The following is a 20,629-nucleotide window of genomic DNA, read 5'->3' as shown; positions in this document are numbered from 1 at the left end:
GATAGCAATGCCGTTTTTGAAACTTTGAATGTCAGTAATACCAAACATGAACATTTAACATACTATTTCCATTAAATGGTGAACCCAAGGAATGACACTTTTCATGTCGGTAAGTAAGTGTACTTTGGTTAACTTTGCTGTACAAAAATAAAATAAATAAATATTACCACTGTAGTGGTTGAGGCTATTAAGTAGTATCAGGTTGTAGGCAGATATACAAAGTTAAGGTCAGCATCGTAAAAGGTGGAACATTCAAGTTCCCTAAAATCAAGTGTGAGGAGGACCTAGAATTGACCCTTGAGGGACACCATTTCGAAACACATAAGTCTGACTGCCAATTGACTACAAAAAGAATGAGTTGTTTTTTTATGGTAGACAGAGAAAGGAAAGAATTTCATGATTATCATCGCAATATAATTAGTTTGATCTTTGAATCCAGTTCTTTGAAATTGAATCAAGCAATGAATTATTTCAGTGTTTTTTTTTTTTTTTGTTAACTTCTTGGAGGGTTCATTAGACCTCATATAGTTACTCAAATTTAATAATTCTGCTGTATTGTGAGTTGTCAAGTAGAAAAATACAGAGATTTCCATTTCCTTTTGAAAGGCTTTATTCATTTCATATAATACTGACACATACTCAATAGCAGTTAACAAGTGTTTAAAAACACAGATATTAAAACCATTTGAGCATCAATTTACTTTTAGTCCCACTGAATCCATGAACCATTTTTACATGTATACCATTTAACATAACATTTACTTGATATCAGTCTAAACTCAACCCTGAACAGAAAAAAAGACAGCCCATTAAAAAAAATAATTTGGTAAACCACAAACTATTCAAAGTAAAATATTCCTAAGAAGGTGACATTTTTAGAGCTTTGATGGAGAGGTTTCGTTATTAGGAAACGTTTTAAGAGATTTGAATATTTCATGGTGTGTTGAATTTTATAGTGTACACGACAGGTACATGAGCCATCTTTATATTCATGTTTTCTTACTAAAATTCGGAGCCCAGTCATTCTCAGTGTGTATACGGAACACTACTAAGTCATAGAAGAGGTTTGAATAATACAGCTTGCTGGAGGGAAAAACGTCTTTTACCTAGTAGTTTTCAGGTCATAGTTCACTTTTCGAAGTTGCTGTCTCAGTAAAATATGTTGTTTTCCGCAGTCCTTTGCAGCCAAGCACCAGTGACACAGTTTGGGTCAGTTGGGCAACATGGAAGTCTTGGCTTTTCGGCCGCCATTCCTTGGACGTCTTCCGGATGAAACGAAATCTTCACTGAAGTTCATCAGAGTACACTTGCACTGTGCTTCCAGGTCCTTTGTGCTGCATAAACACTGCAGCCACCACGGTACTTGTCTTTTTGAACTATCGTGTCACCTAAAAAACAAAGACAAAAGAAGTGGGTCAAACTCTATAAATAATAAAATAAAAAAAGCTTTGTAAGTTGCATGAAACACAAAAAGTTCAAAGAGGAGAGAGAGAGAGAGAGAGAGAGAGAGAGAGAGAGAGAGAGAGAGAGAATTGAATTATTGCTGGTACATACAGTATCACTTCACAGCTGTGAATAACAGAGTGGTGCGGCAGTCGTCTCTTTGAAAGTAATGGAAAGTGATGCTTGTTGTAGGAGCAACAAGCGCACGGCCAGCATGCTCTCTTCTGGCACACGACTAAACAAGATGCAGCTGGCGTAATGGCAGTCAGCCTCGCTCTCAGCACCTGGCGTGCCGCCATGTCATTTAGTCTGAGACCGCCGCTCTAATCACAAGGTCTCTTTACCACCTTTACCCTATTCCATCTTCCGTTTTTGTTTGTCCGTACACCCTCTTTTAAGCCATTTCAAGCCATTAGGAGACACTGCCTACCAGGTAATGTCACAAATTGTTGTATAGGGGGATGTAACAGATCAGGCTTTTCATGTCATCTTTTTCCCGTTTCCATGCACTGCGCGCCACTTTGTGCCATGAGTCCCACTGGTTTTCCTGCTTTGCACCAACACACGCTGGTCCTCCTGTACGTCCTCTTGTGGGAGTCGATCTTTTGTCCACGCCAGGTGCCAAGTGTTGAAGGCCAGCCATCGCCGAGAGAGCACAGAAAAAGCGTTTTTCTCCAGCTGGCAGCTGGGACGGTTATAGTGTACCAGGGCTGGCTCTGTGGCTCCAGGGCTCCCTCACTGCTGGGGCCCCTTCCCATTGACTTCAGGCATCTCATCCTGTGCCTGATCAGAGAGCCTACAAGCGTCTGTTGTCACACCAGTGCACTCTTCACAGACACACATGCCGCTGTATCTCTCAGCCTGCTATCGTTTTAGGTGCCATGTACCTTTAGGCGGTAATCTACTTGTATGTCAATATGTTTGTAGGTGGCCTGATTATACTGAGCACACTACAAGTGTTCAAGGTGCACAAGTGGACCGTTCGTTGTATGTTACTTCGTAGCGGTAAAAACAAGCCCCTTTTCAATCTAACTAAGATAACCTGATAGATAGATACTGTACGTGTATTATGTACTGTATGTATGTCCATCCATCCATCCATTTTCTTTCCCGCTTATTCTCACGAGGGTCGCAAGCGTGCTGGAGCCTATGCCAGCTATCTTCGGGCGAGAGGCGGGGTACACCCTGAACTGGTCGCCAGGTAATCACAGCTGTATGTATGTATGCTTATCAAATCAGACATGTTTTGCATGTTGCTAGAGACAAAAATTGGAAATCAAAACAAAATGTTCATTGGTAAATATCTAATACTAACATGAAGACACCAAGCTGCTCTTTAACTCATTCACTTTTTTCAAAATATGAGAATGAAATAGTTTCAAAACAAATATATATTATTACTACATGGGACAATAAATAAATATATATTTATACTATATATGTAAATGACATTGGTATAGGTGTTGAGTTTTTATGGCTGTTTTTCTTTAGTGTGTCATATCTTTTGTTTTTTATTTTCAATAATACTGATACTGAAATAATAAAGTGTATTATTGCATTAACATATATAGGAATAAGGATATTATATTACTATAGCACTATATTAATGTTCATATAAAGTAGTAGTGTTTATGGGATTATAATTCTGAGTAATGAGCAAAGTAACACGTTCCTTTTCCCGGGAAAGTAATTACAGTTACTTCTTCAAACCAACAATAGTTACTTTTGCATCATCAACGTCTCTCAGCGAGTACTAATTTGTAGCTGTTGATTCGAACAAAGAGCAGTCTAGCTGTGCAGAGGCATTTAACCAAGACCGCTCTTTTTTAAAACGAACAGAAGAAAGCGTTTGTTTATTACACAATGAACAGTGACGGTGCAGTACCATAAAAGTGCAAAGAAATGCACGATTTCACTGTCGCCACACTATTTTTGTTATTTTCCTTAGTAAAAAGTGTTTTTGATTGCTATGTTTCTATTTACACTTTAAGAATACAGTTTTACTGGCGTGTTAAACTAGCAATACATTGTCGGTTAATTATTCATACCAAAGTGTACGGTTATAAATCGGCCATGCAGGGTAAGGACTGAGTTGCTGAAGGACTTCCAATACTTAGCTTAAATAATATTTACAATGAAAAGTGAGAACTTTGAACTTCGTGTGGTGTCCGCACTGTGAGCTAGTTTAATGCGCTGCACGGCTGACGTCACGTAGTTAGAAATATTAGTGTCAAAGTCACTGTTCTGCTTGACATGTTTCTTTTCAAGAAAAGCTTGTTTTCTCCACTATTTGGTCAGAAACTCGTGTTTTCGATGAAACCAACCCATGTTCTACTGCTGATTACTAAAGAATTGAACAAAGCTAGAAACAAAACTATATTGTCACAAAAACACTGGGTCTTGGAAGATCTGTCTAAAACAGCTGGCAATGTGGGGTTTAGCAGCATCTTGGGAAACCACAAAAACAAGCAATATAAATATAAAGGCAACACAGAACGGAGACTACAATGTAATCTGATATAAGAGCTAGGAATAAAACTAAAAGGTCTACTGCTGGTCTCAATGTGGACTTCCACACATGCTCACACATGCAGTGGTCAATGACAGCTCAGTGACTTGGCAGCCCAGCAATGTCTGGCTGCTCATCCACATGATATTATTTGGCATTGATCGAGCTGTCTTCTGTCTCCTCCCTTTGCCCGCCTCCTCCCCACCTCTTCTCTGCTCCCATCCAGGGATGAAGCAAAGGACCCAGAGTGCCAAAACCTCTTCTGTATTGCTGCATGCACTGCGATGCAGGGCACAGGCTCAAGCTCCCTGTCAGTTGACCAGGTGCAATGCTCTCTTTTTTCGCTGTTTTCTTTACTCCTTTATCTTCCTCCCACCCTCTGTCTTCAGTATTCCTTTTGTGTCGCCACTGATTTTTTTTTCTATTTGCCTCTCTCTTTCTCGTGCCTCGCTCTCATCTCACGCTCTCCCTCAGTCCGTCGTCAATCTCAATTTACGAGCAGGTCTTAATGGGACTATAAGAATGCGTTCCGTGATATTGATCTGGGTGCCGGTGCATCTTGACCTCAGCCTAGCACACAACAAGGAGAAGAAAAAAAAACAAGGCTTTTCATCATCTGGCAAATGCATCATTTAACACACAATGTGCACGCAGACACCCAGTGCATGTACAGACAAATCACTGATCAAAGACCTGGATGCAACAAACGGCAAATATACAGTATGTGGTCTTTCCAAGTTTATGATAGTAAGTGATAAAGAAATGTCTGAAACTCTAGTTTTCTTTCATCTTGAAAGGAACTTTACAAATGTCTGGTTGATCAAACAAAGTCACTGCGATAGGGGAAACAACTTCCTAACTGTTCGCACACTCCATCTAATGTATGCACTTTACTATTTGTCTTTTTAAGTTCCTTGAAACTCACCCGACATTTTTTTGCTTTTGGAGATGGAAAACAATGTATTTGAGAACAATTACAGAATACCTCCCATCTGAAGTGAAAAAGATGTTTTTCGAAAATGGAGGACATGCATGAGTATTGTACGTGACATTCAAAACATCAATTGCAGAGCGCAGGGTGTGCTACTCAAGATAATGAGTCTGCTTCTCCAGCAAGTGCACACTTACTCTGACCAGTGGCAACACATTCATCCCTTAACTTCTGATTAAAAATGTGCTTTTGCATAAGACCAGGAGGAGAAGCAGTTAGTGCACATGGTACTCGACTGATGTATATAAAAAAAATGTTTAGATTGTTTTATTTGTATGCAGTGGTGCCTTGAGATAAGACTTTAATTTGTTCTGTGATCTCAAATCCTCTTTCCCCATTGAAAACAAATGAATGCCATTCATTTGTTCCAGCTTCCCCAAAAACCCAACAAAATTTGTTGTAATGTGCTTTTAAAAAAATAGCACTCTGTAATATTGTACTTCATAAAAATATACATGAATATGATTATTAGTTATTTTATTAAATTTTTGCTTCAATTCAATTTTCCGTACCGCTTATCCTCAGTAGGGTCACAGGGGTGCTGGAGCCTATCCCAGCTATCTTTGGATGAGAGGTCGGGTACACCCTGAACTGGTCGCCAGCCAATCGCAGGGCACATAGAAACAAACAACAATTCGCACCCACATGCACACCTACGGGCAATTTAGAGTCTTCAATTAACCTACCATGCATGTTTTTGGGCTGTGGGAGGAAGCCGGAGTACCCTGGGAAAACACACGTAGGCACGGGGAGAACATGCAAACTCCACACAGGCGAGGCCAGATTTGAACCCGGGTTCTCAGAACTGTGAGGCAGATGTGCTAATCAGTCGGTCACCGTGCCACCGCTACAGTATGTGGTTGTTTGAAAAACACAACATGTAATTCTCTTAATTTGATGTTTAGTTTGACAGTAAACCTCACTTCGGAGTGGCAAAAAACAGCTTGAAGCCTCCTTTTTGAAGATTTGATCACTATGCCAAACTGCTGCTTGCTGTCAAGTGAGTTGAGTTGAGTTCGCTCCCAAGATACCGCGTTCTCAAATTTACTTGTCAAAGTCAAAGCAAAAAAATGGCGAAATGGTGGCTATTAATTTGGGAAACTCGTAAGACGGGTCACTTGTATCTGAAGGCATCACTGTATTAACATTAATGGTTTCAACAACATCGTCAACAACAAAAATTGCTAAGAAAAGAAATCTGCAGTACTACTGTATACTAGTTGTAAATATATCTGTACTTAAGTAGGACCATGGGTGGTTAAAGAGACAAATTGTGTCATCCACTTTGCTATGGGTGACTAAAGTGAAAACATAGGGAAGGAATTCTTAATCAGCCTGGTGTCCAAGAGGCAGCCTCTGAGTGTTTTAGAAAGCGTGAGATGGCTGGAAGCGATGGATTGTGTAGTCACTTTATTTATTATTTTTTTACCCAAAAAGGAGCACTCTCCCTCCTTCGGCCACGCCTTCAATAAATTATTGAGGTTGGAAACAAAGGTCTGCATCTAGCCATGAATAATAAGACTAGGCAGAGAGTAGTACGGCGGTTAGGAACAGAGGTGTGCAATGATGAGTGGTGAGTTTCACTCAAACGCCTCTGTGTGACAGACAGTTCGGAGCTCGCTCGGGTCGAATCACTCAAGAGCAGCCGGTGGGCTCGATGCATTATGTACACGCACAAGTGCTGTTCACACTCACAAAAAGACCACACAGGGAAGAAGACACACATGCACACATTGCAAATATGGTAAACTCCGCAGGCACATGTAAGGAGCATTTCCGCTGTGGTGTATCAGACAAGGTGAAGAGTTTAGGCATCTAAGTGGAATACATGCCAGTCAGATGCAAGGAAGCAGGGCAAGTGAGAATGAATTGTGTGTGTGCCTTGTTCCTGGTGTACTTGTTTTTCCTCACTGTTTGATGTTAGATCCAATAGGGGTGGAAGGAGGACGTAACATAACGAGAGAGAAAAGAGTGAAGAAAAGAGAACTTGTTGGGCCGGGAAGAAAACAAAAGGAGGATAGAGAGAAATAAGACAGGAAGCTAGAGCACAGCCAGGGTGGAAGTGGGCTGCAGTCTTGCTTGTACCAGTTTGGCTTTTGCCTGAGCAAAATATTAACTGAAGTCCAAAGGGATACATTGAGAGGTTTTCATGTTCACTTCAGAAATAAACCATATGTTACTAAGTTCAAGGTACAGCCACATTGCGCACTATCTGATGTTGTCAGTGTAATGGGAATTGTATTATTTACTGAAAAAGCTCTTATTCTATTTATTTTCATTTGAAAATGTTTTTTTTTAAATTAGTATTAAGGCCACATAGCCTGGGGCCTGGTTGATATGCCAACACATACAGTAGCTTGAAGAGGGGTTGTTTTGACTAAAATCAACTTAATATGCTACATATGGCCTTAATATAGTACATGCAGCTTTAATACGAAAACAGCATGCATAGACAATCGGGATGTAAAACTGCATAAATTGTCACCTGTGTACTAGTACTGGTGAGGGGTTACTGTGTGGCATTCATTGTAACAGTATATTTTATTTATTTATTTTTGCTTTTCTCCTAAAATAAAGACAGTGAAAGACAAACCGCCAACGGTTCTCCCTTGAACACTCACCACTGTGGACTGTAAATGACCTTCTCTTCAAACGCACAGACAAATTTACTGACCTGTGTTCATCAATAAAACAATCATTGGCGAGACCCCATCCTACAGTGTATCTTTGCTCACTGCTCACCATGCATACAACCACCCGCACGCTCCGTTGCAACAGTTTTATTGACCTCTTTGTTCCAAAGGTCTGCAATAGGTTTGGTCTATCTTTATTCAATTTTCTGCCCCAAACGACTGGAACGTTCTGCAACAAATAATAAAACTCACTCATTCATCCCAATATCATCGTTTAAAAAGTTAGTGACCGTACATGATTGCTGCACCTGTTTTTACCCTGATATGAACATTTTATTCGTCATATGCTATGATGTAATTTCATGTATTATGTAAATATGTACAGTGGGTATCGAAAGTATTCACACCCCCTTAATTTGTTCACTCTTTGTTATATTGCAGCCATTTGCTAATATCATTTAAGTTCATTTTTTCCTCATTAATGTACACACAGCACCCCATATTGACAGTAATAAACGGAATTGTTGACATTTTTGCAGATTATTAAAAAAGAAAAACCGAAATATCACACAGCCATAAGTATTCAAACATTTCTGCTGCTCTCAAGGTTCCTAAGAGCACAGTGGCCTCCATAATCCTTAAATGGAAGATGTTTGGGAACACCAGAACCCTTCCTAGAACTGGCAGTCTGTCCAAACTGAGCAATCGGAGCAGAAGAGCCTTGGTGACAGAGGGAAAGAAGAACCCATAGAAAGTTCTAGAAAGTCACCCATCACTGCAGCCCTCCACCAGTCGGGGCTTTATGGCAGAGTGGCCCGACGGAAGCCTCTCCTCAGTGCAAGACACATGAAAGCCCGCATGAAGTTTGCTAAAAAAACACCTGACCGACTCCAAGATGGTGAGAAATAAGATTCTCTGGTCTGATGAGACCAAGCTAGAACTTTTTGGCCTTAATTCTAAGTGTCCAATACAGTCCCAACAGTGAAGCATGGTGGTGGCAGCATCATGCTGTGGGTGTGTTTTTCAGCTGCTGGGACAAGCCGACCGGTTGCAATCGAAGGGAAGATGAATGCGGCCAAGTACAGGGATATCCTGTACGAAAACCTTCTCCAGAGTGCTCAGGACCTCAGACTGGGCCGAAGGTTCACCTTCCAACAAGACAATGACCCTAACCACACAGCTAAAATAATGAACGAATGCCTTCCAAACAACTCCATGACTGTTCTTGAATGGCCCAGTGAGAGCCCTGACTTAAACCCAATTGAGCGTCTCTAGAGAGACCTGAAAATGGCTGTCCACCAACGTTCACCATCCAACCTGACAGAACTTGAGAGGATCTGCAAGGAATGGCAGATGATCCCCAAATCCAGGTGTGGAAAACTTGTCGCATCATTCCCAAAAAGACTCATGGCTGTATTAGCTTCTACTAAATACTGAGCAAAGGGTCTGAATACTTATGGCTGTGTGATATTTTAGTTTTTCTTTTTTAATAAATCTGCAAACATTTCAACAATTCAATTTTCTCTTTATATGGAGTGCTGTGTGTACATTAATGAGAAAACAAAATGAACTTAAATGATTTTAGCAAATGGCTGCAATATAACAATGTGAAAAATGTAAGGGGGTGTGAATACTTTCCGTACCCACTGTAAATATATAACATTGCACAGTTTGTTGTATATGTATTTATTTATATTTAATTTTATTTTGCTTTGTTTTACTCCTCTGTCGGGAGCCAGCTGGTCGGCATTGCAAGCGAGAATTTGTCCTCAATTGCCTTACCCGGATAAATAAAGGTTGGATAAAAAAAGAAACAAACAATCAGCAATTATTTTCTCCGGTTGGGAAATTCCACCAAAACGCCACCTTTTGTTCTGTGGACCAGCGCGACTGCGTCACATTAGTCCACATTTGATATTAAAAACAATCTGTCGATTTGCATAGAAACATATATTACAAATAGCAAGCTATGGCGATGCATGCCAGTCAGCGCACGAGAAGCAGAAAGAGAGCGTTTGTCTCTTTGAGAGAGAGAGAGAGAGAGAGAGATGGACCAATCGTTACAGTGTGAGGCTGGAGGAAAAAAAAAGAGCGAGAGATTGAAAAACAAAACTGTGTTTGTTCACCTTTGTAGTCTTGACTTTGTTGCCAGTGCTGCAGCTCCATCCTGTGAGGTCCGGAAGAACCTTACACTCCTCACCTTCCATACATGGCTCCATTTGACACCACCACTTCTGGGCAACAATGGAGGCTGGTGGAAAAAGTTACAAGGATAGTTTTTTTTCCCCCTCCTTACTTAATGCAAATTCAAATTGATTCACTGATTATTCCACACCTTAATGTGCAACAATTTTGCAAGAAATAAAACATTTATACTTGTAGAACTACTGTAATTCAGTCTCCATACATACTGTAGTGCTTTCACGTCTGATTACTCATGGAAACTAAACGAGTGATTTTTATATTTTTTTTAAATACCATTTTCCAATGTTGTAAAAGCATTGGTGCCTTATAATTTACGGTATATTCCAACTGTAGACACATACAGTTTGGCAATGCTCTGTGTGTTTTTATCATTTATGATCCCTGTCTGCGTGGCTTTCATGGGCACCATAGTGTCATGTGAATTCAATCAGGACACGGGGGATCATTTGCATATTCAATTCAAGTAGAAACAAATCCAAAAGGACAAAACTGGAGGCAAGATATGCATTAGACAGCTGAGCTGTGTTATGATCTTTCGAGGTTGCATGCAGATATATGCACCACACATCACATCAGCTAAACCAAATTTATGTAAGCCTTTAGCACATATCACAGAAAAGCTCTCAAAAAGACACATCAAGAGCAATCTGATATGTTATCACAGTGAGGGGGGAAAAACTTCTTCAATAAGTGAATATTGGATCAAATTTGAATGAGTACATTACTGTAAATCCCATATAATTGCAGGATTAACATTTAAATTGTAACACAGCTGTCGCTCAGTCTGTTTACACAACACATTGCATCCACTGGCACAATTCCCAGGAGCGTAGTGACTCTTTGAAAGAGTTATTGTTTCTTACAGAGCAGCTTTACATTTGAGATTTCTTGGTAATCACGTTTCATTCATGCTACAGCCATCCCTGCCTGCTATCGCCTGGGAAGAGACCGAAGCATCATAAAAAAGTGAGACTGACAGACTTTCATCGGGTCTTCATAATTTCGGCTCATAAAGGATGTTACGCATGCAAGCAGTTTAAGAGTTCTGCGGTAAATAAAATTGATAGAGCCATTACTTTTATATCCCAGTCGTGACAGTTCGTTTCCGTCTTTCAGTTTTTCTCCCTGATTGGAATTGATTTAACATTGTTCTGTCTACTCTATCCTTTTATGTATGTTATAATTCGAATGTACTAATTCATACTCACTCTGAAGGCCTCACATGACATCATCAGGACAAAGTAAGACATACTGTACTTACTGTATGTAGCTATACTTATACAGTATATTGGCTCTTTAAGTGCATTATCCCCATAAGCAGTGAAAATGAAAGCAACTGATATGCTAAAAATGTGACTAATTGACAATTATTTGATTAAATGGGCTGACTTTTTTTTTTTTTGCATGAAGAGATGCGGTGGGGAAATTTGGAGAAATGATCATCGTCCCCCGCAAGAGCTGTAATGCCAGAATTGTTAAATAAAACAATGTAATGTTTTGTAACGATACAATTGTGAATAGAAGACTTCGATTAATCTGCCTATTGAAAATGATAAGCGGCATTTATAGGTTTGCATTCACAATTGTTTTGTTAGAAAACATTACATGGTTGTTGTTAGCAATTTTGTCATTATATTGCACAGATATTTACAAAAAGGCCATTAGAAACCTGTATTACTCCATGTCTACTTCATTTAGAAGTTCTATAATTATAGTCAAAGTTCTCTTACCTTATTTTTAATGCATCGTTTTTAAAATGCAAAGGTCTACAACGGAGATTAAACCAAAAGTTGGAACGTTGAGAGTTACTGAATTGTTTAAATATGTTTAGCTGATTCACACATTACCTTTATCTGCTGCACACTGAAAACAGAAACAAACACGCAAGCTCAGAGACTGTGGTCTGGGATTTCATCAAGCGCCATCCATAGCTGTGCACAGTGCGAATTATTGATTTTGCAGACACAGGAAAAGGAGAAAGGCGGATTTTCAATGCATCTCTTGAGATTAGAATTATTAGCACTGCTCTGAAACGCAGAATAAAACAAAAACAATTAAAGTGCACAGCTTTCTTTGACTGCCTGTAAAACTGAATTATGACTGGTACTGGTTTCACTTCTGACCCTACCCAACCAGGCGAATGAAAGGAATAAACATCTTTTATGAGACAATGAAAACAATGTTCACTGGTTTCCACAGTACAGATTGATGTAGTTTACATTAACTGCCTTTTCTTCATACAAAATTTCTTCATCGCAAAATGTTTGTTCATGAATTATTTGAGGCATTTGTTCAAGTAGTAAGTACTGTACTGCCAAGTACAGATGCATCCATCCATCCATTCACCCTTAAATCAAGTTCAGTCTTTTGTAATGTTTATTCAAGACATTTGGTCGCGAACACCAAATGTAATGCATAATAAAAAGCTGCAAACAGCGACCAGCGGGCATTCACACCCTATTTTTCATAGTGAATGTCACACATTTATTTAATGTCGTCATTTTTGGCACTTTCGAAGATCTACAAAAATATTAGTGACAGGTCTGTATGTAAGGCAAGCAAATTCAGTGTTTAAAAGCTGAGTTGGACTATCCGGAATTAACATTGTAGATATTCTTATATATAGTCTTTCTGAGTCGTCATACATTTTGAATATTTGGAACTTTCATTCAAAATATCTGTAATGTAATTTTGACTTGTTGAAAGATATCTGTAACTCACATCGCGGATATCGCCAACTGCATGTTTATATCCGTAAAGACAAACCCCATACACATGAATGGCAAAAGAGAAGTCATTTGTCCTAGGCGAAATGACGTAGCCGATGTCTGAAATGCCAATTGTGGATTGGAAGAATGTAGTTGCAGATGTCTAAAATGTTCTTTTTAACGAGGCAAAACTGAATTACGGATATCTGCAACACATACAGTGTCTGCTCTAAGTTTCAAATGTTAAGAAGTCTTGCCATAGGTTTCTCATTACAGATATCTATCATTCAGTTGCAGATTTGTGCAATTGACATTGTCATTTTGACTAGTCATAATTCCACTTGCAGATACTCTATCTATAAGGCCCTTTTGCCTTGTTAAAACAACATTTAAGATATCTGAAAAGGGAAATGTGTCTATCTTGAATTTAGGTTAATTAAAGATATCTTTACTGGAATTATGACTTGTCAGAATCACATTGGATATACTATATCTCAAACTAGAGTTACAGATATCTTCAATTCAGTTCCAGATATCCGTATTTCACATAGGGTCATATTCTCCTGTTCATGCCTAAGTCTTTTTTTTCTTTTTGTACGCGCTGTGCTTGCACGCCCTGAAGGTGAGGGGATTTTTCCGCAGTGACCCCTGCCACGCCCCCGTGCGTACCCGGCTCATCTGCCGGTAACATCTTGAGATGCGTGATTCTTTGAAGTGCAAGGGATGATATAATTTCCTGAATGGGGAGTTTTCCTGAGATATGCGGATGACATTGTAATCCACGAGGAAAACCTGCCACACTCCAAATGTGAAATCAACGCTCCATTGTTGATGACGTGTCCACCGCTTCACTCATAAGCAATGCTGTGCTCATGACTGAACGTATCAGTCACAGTCGCCGTCACAGGGAAATTGCACATTTTTATTTTTGACATTATAATGTCAAAAATCAAAATATTAGTGCTTCAATACATGAGCGGAAGGAGCTGATGCACTCAACCGGTGGAGCGCATCAGCTCATGCTCACCTGAATGCAGCAAGGGGAGGACGTCGCAAATAATTACTGTACTGTATATTCAATAAAACATACATTATGTGGTGATTTTACACTTTAATTGGTGTAAAATTGTGAACATCCCTAGGAATATCGATTGACAGTCCTAAGGTGTGTTGTGCTGCCATCCCCATATTTGCATGGCCATCCGATTGTCATACAAAGTTATCTAATAAATAACCGTCATGTGTTGGTGGCAAAAAAGGAAAACTTTGTGACAGTGGAAGTTTGATTACATTTGATAGCTTTCTGGGAGTCTCTTTCATGTAGTATGGTGTATATTATAATTGCCAATCTGACAATCAATGTGGCAAATGTTCTCACTAGGAGACCAAGACCTTCTTCGGTCAGTTAGAGTCAAAGAGTGAGCATCAACCAATCTTTAGGACATTGGTGCTTTGTTTGTTTACTATTGCTGTCTTGGATTACGAATGGCTAAACTCCAACAAGCACCAAACAGAAGATAATAGAACAAATTGAGGTTCCGTGGTACATACCATCAACACAAGAGGGCATGGCCCGAGTAGTACCAGCAACTTGTCCAGGGAAGCAGGAACATTTGACTGTTTGAGATCGCTCCTCAATCTTGTTCTTGTTACAGCAGCGATGGGCGGCGATCACCTCGCACGTGCCTGCCTTCACGTGCACTGCGGAACACAGACAGACGCACTCAGTCGCTCTCATCATATCTAGCTTTATAGTCAGTGCTATATAAATATGTAAATCCTGTAAGGAGACAATAGCACACACATACATTCACATGTATTGAAAGGAACGGGGTGGAGAATAGTTCCAGTGCAGTATGTGCTGTAAATAGAAGAAACCTGTTCGCAATCATGCTCAATGTATGCACTGAGACTTCAGTCGGAAACAAAGCATTCAGTACTGTACATTTCAGTACATCGACCTTTTCATAGCGACCTTTCATAACGTAAATGTTCAAGGACGCACAATAAAGCCTTATAAGAGACACTGCAATCCCGTGCGCATATGTAATGTTTTCATGTATGCATTTGTCATATTTGTTTGTACATGTATTATGATCACAATGACACAATATGAAAGCGAGAAAGAAGCACAATTAGTATAATTAAAAGCGAGGCTAGATGCAATGGAAAACTCAATATTATTATGTCACATAAGTGAACTGAGATTTGGAAAGTTGCATAGTGAGAAATGTGTGTGAAAAGTACTTTTTCTTCTCATTTATTTCCCATTTGACTTTTACCAGCAGTGGGCGACTGCTCTTGGTTGATCGGTGTGCTGAAGCAAATACATTATCTGCAGCATATGTAAAAAAAAAAATTTCACCCTACAAGCTACAAACAACTCAATAATAATAACTGTCTGGAATGTTGTTGAAATTAGACGTTAAATTTCAAATATCCATTGAGGAAGAACCTTAGTGACCGCAATGACCTTCTCTCTGGAGCCACACACTAATGACCCCCACGGGATCACTTTTGTTTACAATGTGACCTTTTATATATTTTATTTAAAGCCAATTATAATCAATTAATTATGCATGTCATTAAATCTTCATTTTTTACGGTCCCCAGTGCTGCCCTGTGTCTCCTAAAAATGATGTCCCCAAACAAATTAGTAGTATCCTCGCTAATGATGGTCGTAAAAGAACAAATGATTAAATCTGATCGTTAAGTATGGTTTTATGACTGTTACCATGACAACAATGGTTGACAAACATCTTTTATGGGTCCTATAGATCAACAGCTCGATAGATTATTTTATCTCGTGAGGGAGATTAACTATAAAGTCCACGCATTGTATTTTTGAACCATGCTGCTACAGTAGACAGTTTTGTTTAAAGGCCAAGTCAAGTAATAGAAATGAGAAATACCAACAAAAGTCATTAGTATTTTTACAATGCAATGTTGTGTCCCAATGATTTATAAGATGACATTTCCACTTTAAAAATAAGGCAGACCATAACAAAATAATGGCAAATTATTTTGGAGTTACTACATATGACTGGCTATATGTGATCAATATCAATTGTTGGAAAAGTCTGTTAAAATACTAAAACTCATATAGTATGTTTTCAAAGAAACAGAGATAAAGGTTTAATTTGTTCTGTGACCATGCTCTTAACTCAAAACCCAGTGTAAATGAATGAAAATGGCACTCATCACTTCCATCTTCCCCTGATAATCCAACAAAAACAATGTTGTAATGTATATTTTAATACCAAAAAATAGAGCTGTATAATATATATATTTTTTTAAACATACAGAAATGACATAATTAAATAGGATGTTGAAAAAAAAAATTGTTGCCACTTTTTTTTTGCTTCAGTTCAATGGACTATGTGCTGTTCTTTCTGGTGCATGCTATTTGGCCACCTGGGGGCAGTATAATACTGACATAAAGACACACAAGAAGAAATGTTTCACAACTGACTCAGTAAACTAGTAATCTTAAAAATAAAGAATATATCCCTGTGAGCATTGTGATATTGTCTCTCTACGTGTTGCTCCACAGTTTGTGTTCAAATATCCATTGCTACCCACACCACCAACACTATTCATTAGCCTGTCAATGGCGTTTTGCATTGTTTGTTAGCTAGAAGCTAAATAGACTTTTGTAAGGCAAAGCAATGTGGTTGTTTTAAATACACAACATGTAATTCTCTGTTTTATGTTTAGTCTGACAGTAAACCTCAACTGGCAATGGTATTAAACAGATTGAAGCCTCTTCTTTGACGAATTTTTCGCTATCTGCAAATTGCAGCTCGTTGTAAAGTGAGTTGAGTTCACTGCCACCATACAGTGCCTGTGTCTCAAATGTTTGCTCACAAGTTAAAGCAAAAAGCCGAACGATGGCTCGTATTTTGAAAAACTGTTCTGTAGTCTCTATTTATATAGTTAGATTTTTTTAAGGAGTGTGAGGTTATTACATAGGCTATTAATCAAGCTATACAAAACAGTAGGCTGTGTGTAATTCATTATATTCTGAATCTTCATTCCCTTCATTGAACCAAGTTAGTCTTGTTCGATACTTGTTAATCCCTGCTGCCTTTCTTTTTACATTATTCTAATTGGCATCTCATTTGCATTGTATTTTTCTTGCAGGCATGACAAGCCTGTTGGTGCACATGTGGCTAAACTAAAAAGCCAAAACTAACAGAGTAAATACTTTGGCTTCAGCAAGCGTACATTTTTGGTCTAAATAAATGGAGCGATCATTAACTCTGTATAATTCACTGGAGGGACGCAGGGGGGGGGATACAAATTTACTGGGGGAATGTTAAAATAAATTGAACTGTGATTCCATTTGTTAATGTTAATAGATGGCAGTTAATGTCTTCAATGTAGCCCGCATTGTAAAAGAAATGCGGTCATATGCTCTATAGCCAGATGGTGAAATTTGTTTCACACTTGAATATTAGTATATTATCCTGAATGATTTATTTTATGATATTTTCAGCACTTTAGTCACTTTTGTCACAATTGAAATCCATGGCACTTTGCAAAACCAATGGAAATTAGTCTTTTTATTAATACAATAAGCGTTGCGCCGGCACGGTGCACGACTGGTTAGCACATCCGCCTCACAGTTCTGGGGACCGGGGTTCAAATCCTGGCCTTGCCTGTGTGGAGTTTGCATGTTCTTCCCGTGCCTGGGTGGGTTTTCTCTTGGCACTCCGGTTTCCACCCACATCCCCAAAAAAAGGTTGGTTGGAGACTTTAAATTGCCCGAAGATAGCTGTTATAGGCTGTATAGGCTCCAGCCTCCTAGTGAGGATAAGCAGTAAAGGAAATGGATGGTTGGATGAATAAGCATTGCAGTTTTGGGGAACGACTAGACGACCTGATACCGACTGGACCTTGCAATGATGACACTGTAAAAACGTATCTTTAAAACAACCCTACCACCTCATTCACTGTCTTAGAACTGCTGTGGAAACATATTTTCATGCGTGCAAAGACTAAAAAATAAACATAAACACTCTAAACAAAAACATGTCAGGTAGCTTTATACGACCTCAGCATTATTTTCAAGATGTATTTTTAACAACAAAACGATGCCATTTGCTATGCTATCATGGTGCAGGAGGCATCAGTTCTTTAGTCATCAGGTCTGTCTTTGACAACTTTTGACAAGATAAGTTGAACTGAACTGTACTGCTTAGTGGAAAAGGGGATTAGCAGACCTTCTAAGATCACTGTTTAAAGGCATAAAGTTACAGACTGTAAAACTTCAAAACGTCATTTAAAATATGTCTTGTTGCACATCACATTCAAGTCCCATTCCTTTCCCCAAACTCGTCCTCATCATTTTCATGTTGATGTGCTGCTATTTCATAAATGAGCCTTCTATTTTAAAATGATTTCTCAGTCCACGGCCTCATTTTGTCCCGACTGTGTCCTGCACTCACCCAGCGGTGTGGTGAACATTATCGGTCATCTCAGGCCTTAAATCAAATCAAAGGTCTTTCACACTTTAAATGTCGTGTTTTTATCTACTTTTACCTCACTTTTTCTTTGATGTGTTCCATCGCCCCCAGGGAGACAACTTGTTATCATGCGTATGGTGGGGGTGTAAACCAGGGTATGTCGCCGAATGTCGTCAAGCTCTGAATCGTGGGCTTGTGAAGCTCTTGTGATTAAGGGTTATATAGATAAACTTGAGATGACATATGTACAAACGGACAGTTTGCTTTTTGCTAGCATTGGCGCTATAGGGGTACTTTTCGTCTTTTGACCCTTTGTGTTTAAAAAAAAAATTCAATAATACATCACATTTTGTTTCGTTCCATAGTATGCCAATTTCTGCGTGCTGGTGCTCATCTGGGATTGGCTGCAACCACCGAATGATCCTCCATGACTGGTGGCCTCGTCCCACCAATTGTTCTGTCTGACGCAGTCACAGAAGAATTCATACATCATTTCTTTTTCCGTCGCCATACTTTGGTGACCTTGGGTTTATGCTGTTTGTTTGCTGTATGTTTTGTGTCTATACCTTGCCTTGAAAATAGAGGCACACAACTGTTTGACCTACTGGGCAGTAAGAATGCGTACAGTGGTGCCTTGAGATACAAGTTGAACATGTTCCACGACCACGCTTGTAACTCAAAATACTTTGACCATTGAAATGAATAGAAATGCCATGAATCCTTTCCAGCCTTCCGAGAAAAAAAAAACCTCAAAATTAGAATGTAAAGAATTAAACAGTTTTTGCATCATATTAATTCATCGAGGCCCAGCGGCTTCTTCTGGTGTTTGCGACTTGGCCAAGGGGCCGCTGTATAATGAAGAATAGAACTACGATGACTCGGTAATCTGCAGTAATATTAGTTGTTTTCACAGAGGATAAAGAATATATGCCTCTGAAGATTGTTTGTGTTCAAATATCCATTCCTTGAAGCGTTATTAACATCGCCATATAGATGCGATTCGTTAGCCCATCTGTGGTGTTTCCCATTATGTGTTAGCATTAAGATAGTGGATTTGAAAGCAAAGCTATGTAATTGTTTTTTTTCCCCACATGTAATTCTTTTGTTTTATGTTTTTTTATTTGCTTTAGTTTGATAATAAACTTGAACTGGGAGTGGCATTATACAGCTTGAAGCTTATTTTTTTTAAAGATTTGTTCACTCTGATATCCAAAAAGATGGAAATGGCTGAAGTGAAACCTTTCTTCCAGAAGAGGCAGGAACATAGGGTGACCTACAAGAGCGGAGGTAGAAGCACGCAGGTGGATTAAATTTTGTGCAGACGACGTAATCTCAAGGAGGTTACTGACTGTAAGGCAGTGGTAGGGGAGAGTGTGGCTCGACAGCATAGGATGGTAGTGTGTAAAATGAGTCTGGTGGTGGGGAGGAAGATTAAGAAGACAAAGGCAGAGCAGAGAACCATGTGGTTGAAGCTGAGGAAGGAAGAGTGTTGTGTGGCTTTTTGAGAAAAGGTGAGACAGGCTCTCTGTGGACAGAAGGAGCTTCCAGAAGACTGGGCCACTACAGCCAAGGTGATCAGAGAGACAGGCAGTGGAGTACTTGGTGTATCTTCTGGTAGGAACGGGGAGAAGAAGACTTGGTGGTTGAACCTCACAGTACAGGAAATCATACAGGGAAAGATGTTAGCTACGAAGAAATGGGACACTGAAAGGACTGAGGAGAGGAGAAATAAATACATGGAAGTGCGACGTAGGGCGAAGGTAGTGGTGAAAAAGGCCAAACAAGAGGCATATGATGACATGTATGCCAGGTTGGACACTAAAGAAGGAGAAAAGGATCTATACAGGTTGGCCAGACAGAGGGATAGAGATGGGAAGGATGTGCAGCAGGTTAAGGATAGAGATGAAAATGTATTGACTGGTGCGAGTAGTGTGCTGGATAGATGGAAAGAATACTTTGAGGAGTTGATGAATGAGGAAAATGAGAGAGAAGGAAGAGGAGAAGAGGCAAGTGTGATGGACCAGGAAGTAGCAATGATTAATAAGGGGGAAGTTAGAAAGAGGAAAAATGGAAAGGCAGTTGGTCCTGATGACATACCTGTGGAGCTATGGAAGCATCTAGGAGAGGTGGCTTCCAAGTTTTTGACCAGGTTGTTTAAGAGAACTCTAGTAGTTGAGAAGATGCCTGAGGAATGGAGGAAAGGTGTGCTGGTTCCCATTTTTAAGAACAAGGTTGATGTGCAGAGCTGTGGGAACTACAGAGGAATAAAGTTGATGAGCCACACAATGAAGTTATGGGAAAGAGTAGTGGAGGCTAGATTCACGACAAAAGTGAATATTGGCGAGCAAAAGTATCGTTTCATGCCAAGAAAGAGGACCACAGATGCATTATTTGCCTTGAGGGTGTTGATGGGGAAGTAAAGAGATGGCCAGAAGGAGCTACATTGAGTCTTTGTAGATCTAGAGAAAGTCTATGACAGAGTACGCAGAGAGGAACTGTGGTACTTCATGCGGAAGTCTGGAGTGGCAGAGAAGTATGTTCGAATAGTACAGGACATGTACAGGACATGTATGAGGGGAGGAAACAGGTGAGGTGTGCTCTATGTGTGACAGAGGAGTTTAACGTGGCGGTGGACTGCATCAGGGATCAGCCTCTTCCTGTTTGAAGTGGTG

General features: G+C 39.6%; 1 protein-coding gene across 1 annotated transcript in view; it reads right to left on the bottom strand.

Moving 5' to 3' along the window:
* Positions 1-612: 612 nt before the first annotated feature.
* LOC133401707 (chemokine-like protein TAFA-2) overlaps positions 613-20,629 on the bottom strand; it is an 87,397-nt gene continuing 67,380 nt past the window's right edge. Inside the window, exons 3-5 of the mRNA XM_061675038.1 lie at positions 14,041-14,190; positions 9,703-9,827; positions 613-1,388 (exon numbers count right to left, since the gene is read on the bottom strand). Of these exons, the coding sequence (XP_061531022.1) occupies positions 1,377-1,388; positions 9,703-9,827; positions 14,041-14,190 (287 nt within the window). The 3' untranslated portion in view covers positions 613-1,376. The remainder of the gene's footprint in view (positions 1,389-9,702; positions 9,828-14,040; positions 14,191-20,629) is intronic.

Source organism: Phycodurus eques, chromosome 1, assembly GCF_024500275.1.
Source record: "Phycodurus eques isolate BA_2022a chromosome 1, UOR_Pequ_1.1, whole genome shotgun sequence".
In the NCBI taxonomy this organism is placed as follows: Eukaryota; Metazoa; Chordata; class Actinopteri; order Syngnathiformes; family Syngnathidae; genus Phycodurus; species Phycodurus eques.
This window is presented reverse-complemented; position numbering and strand designations above follow the sequence as displayed.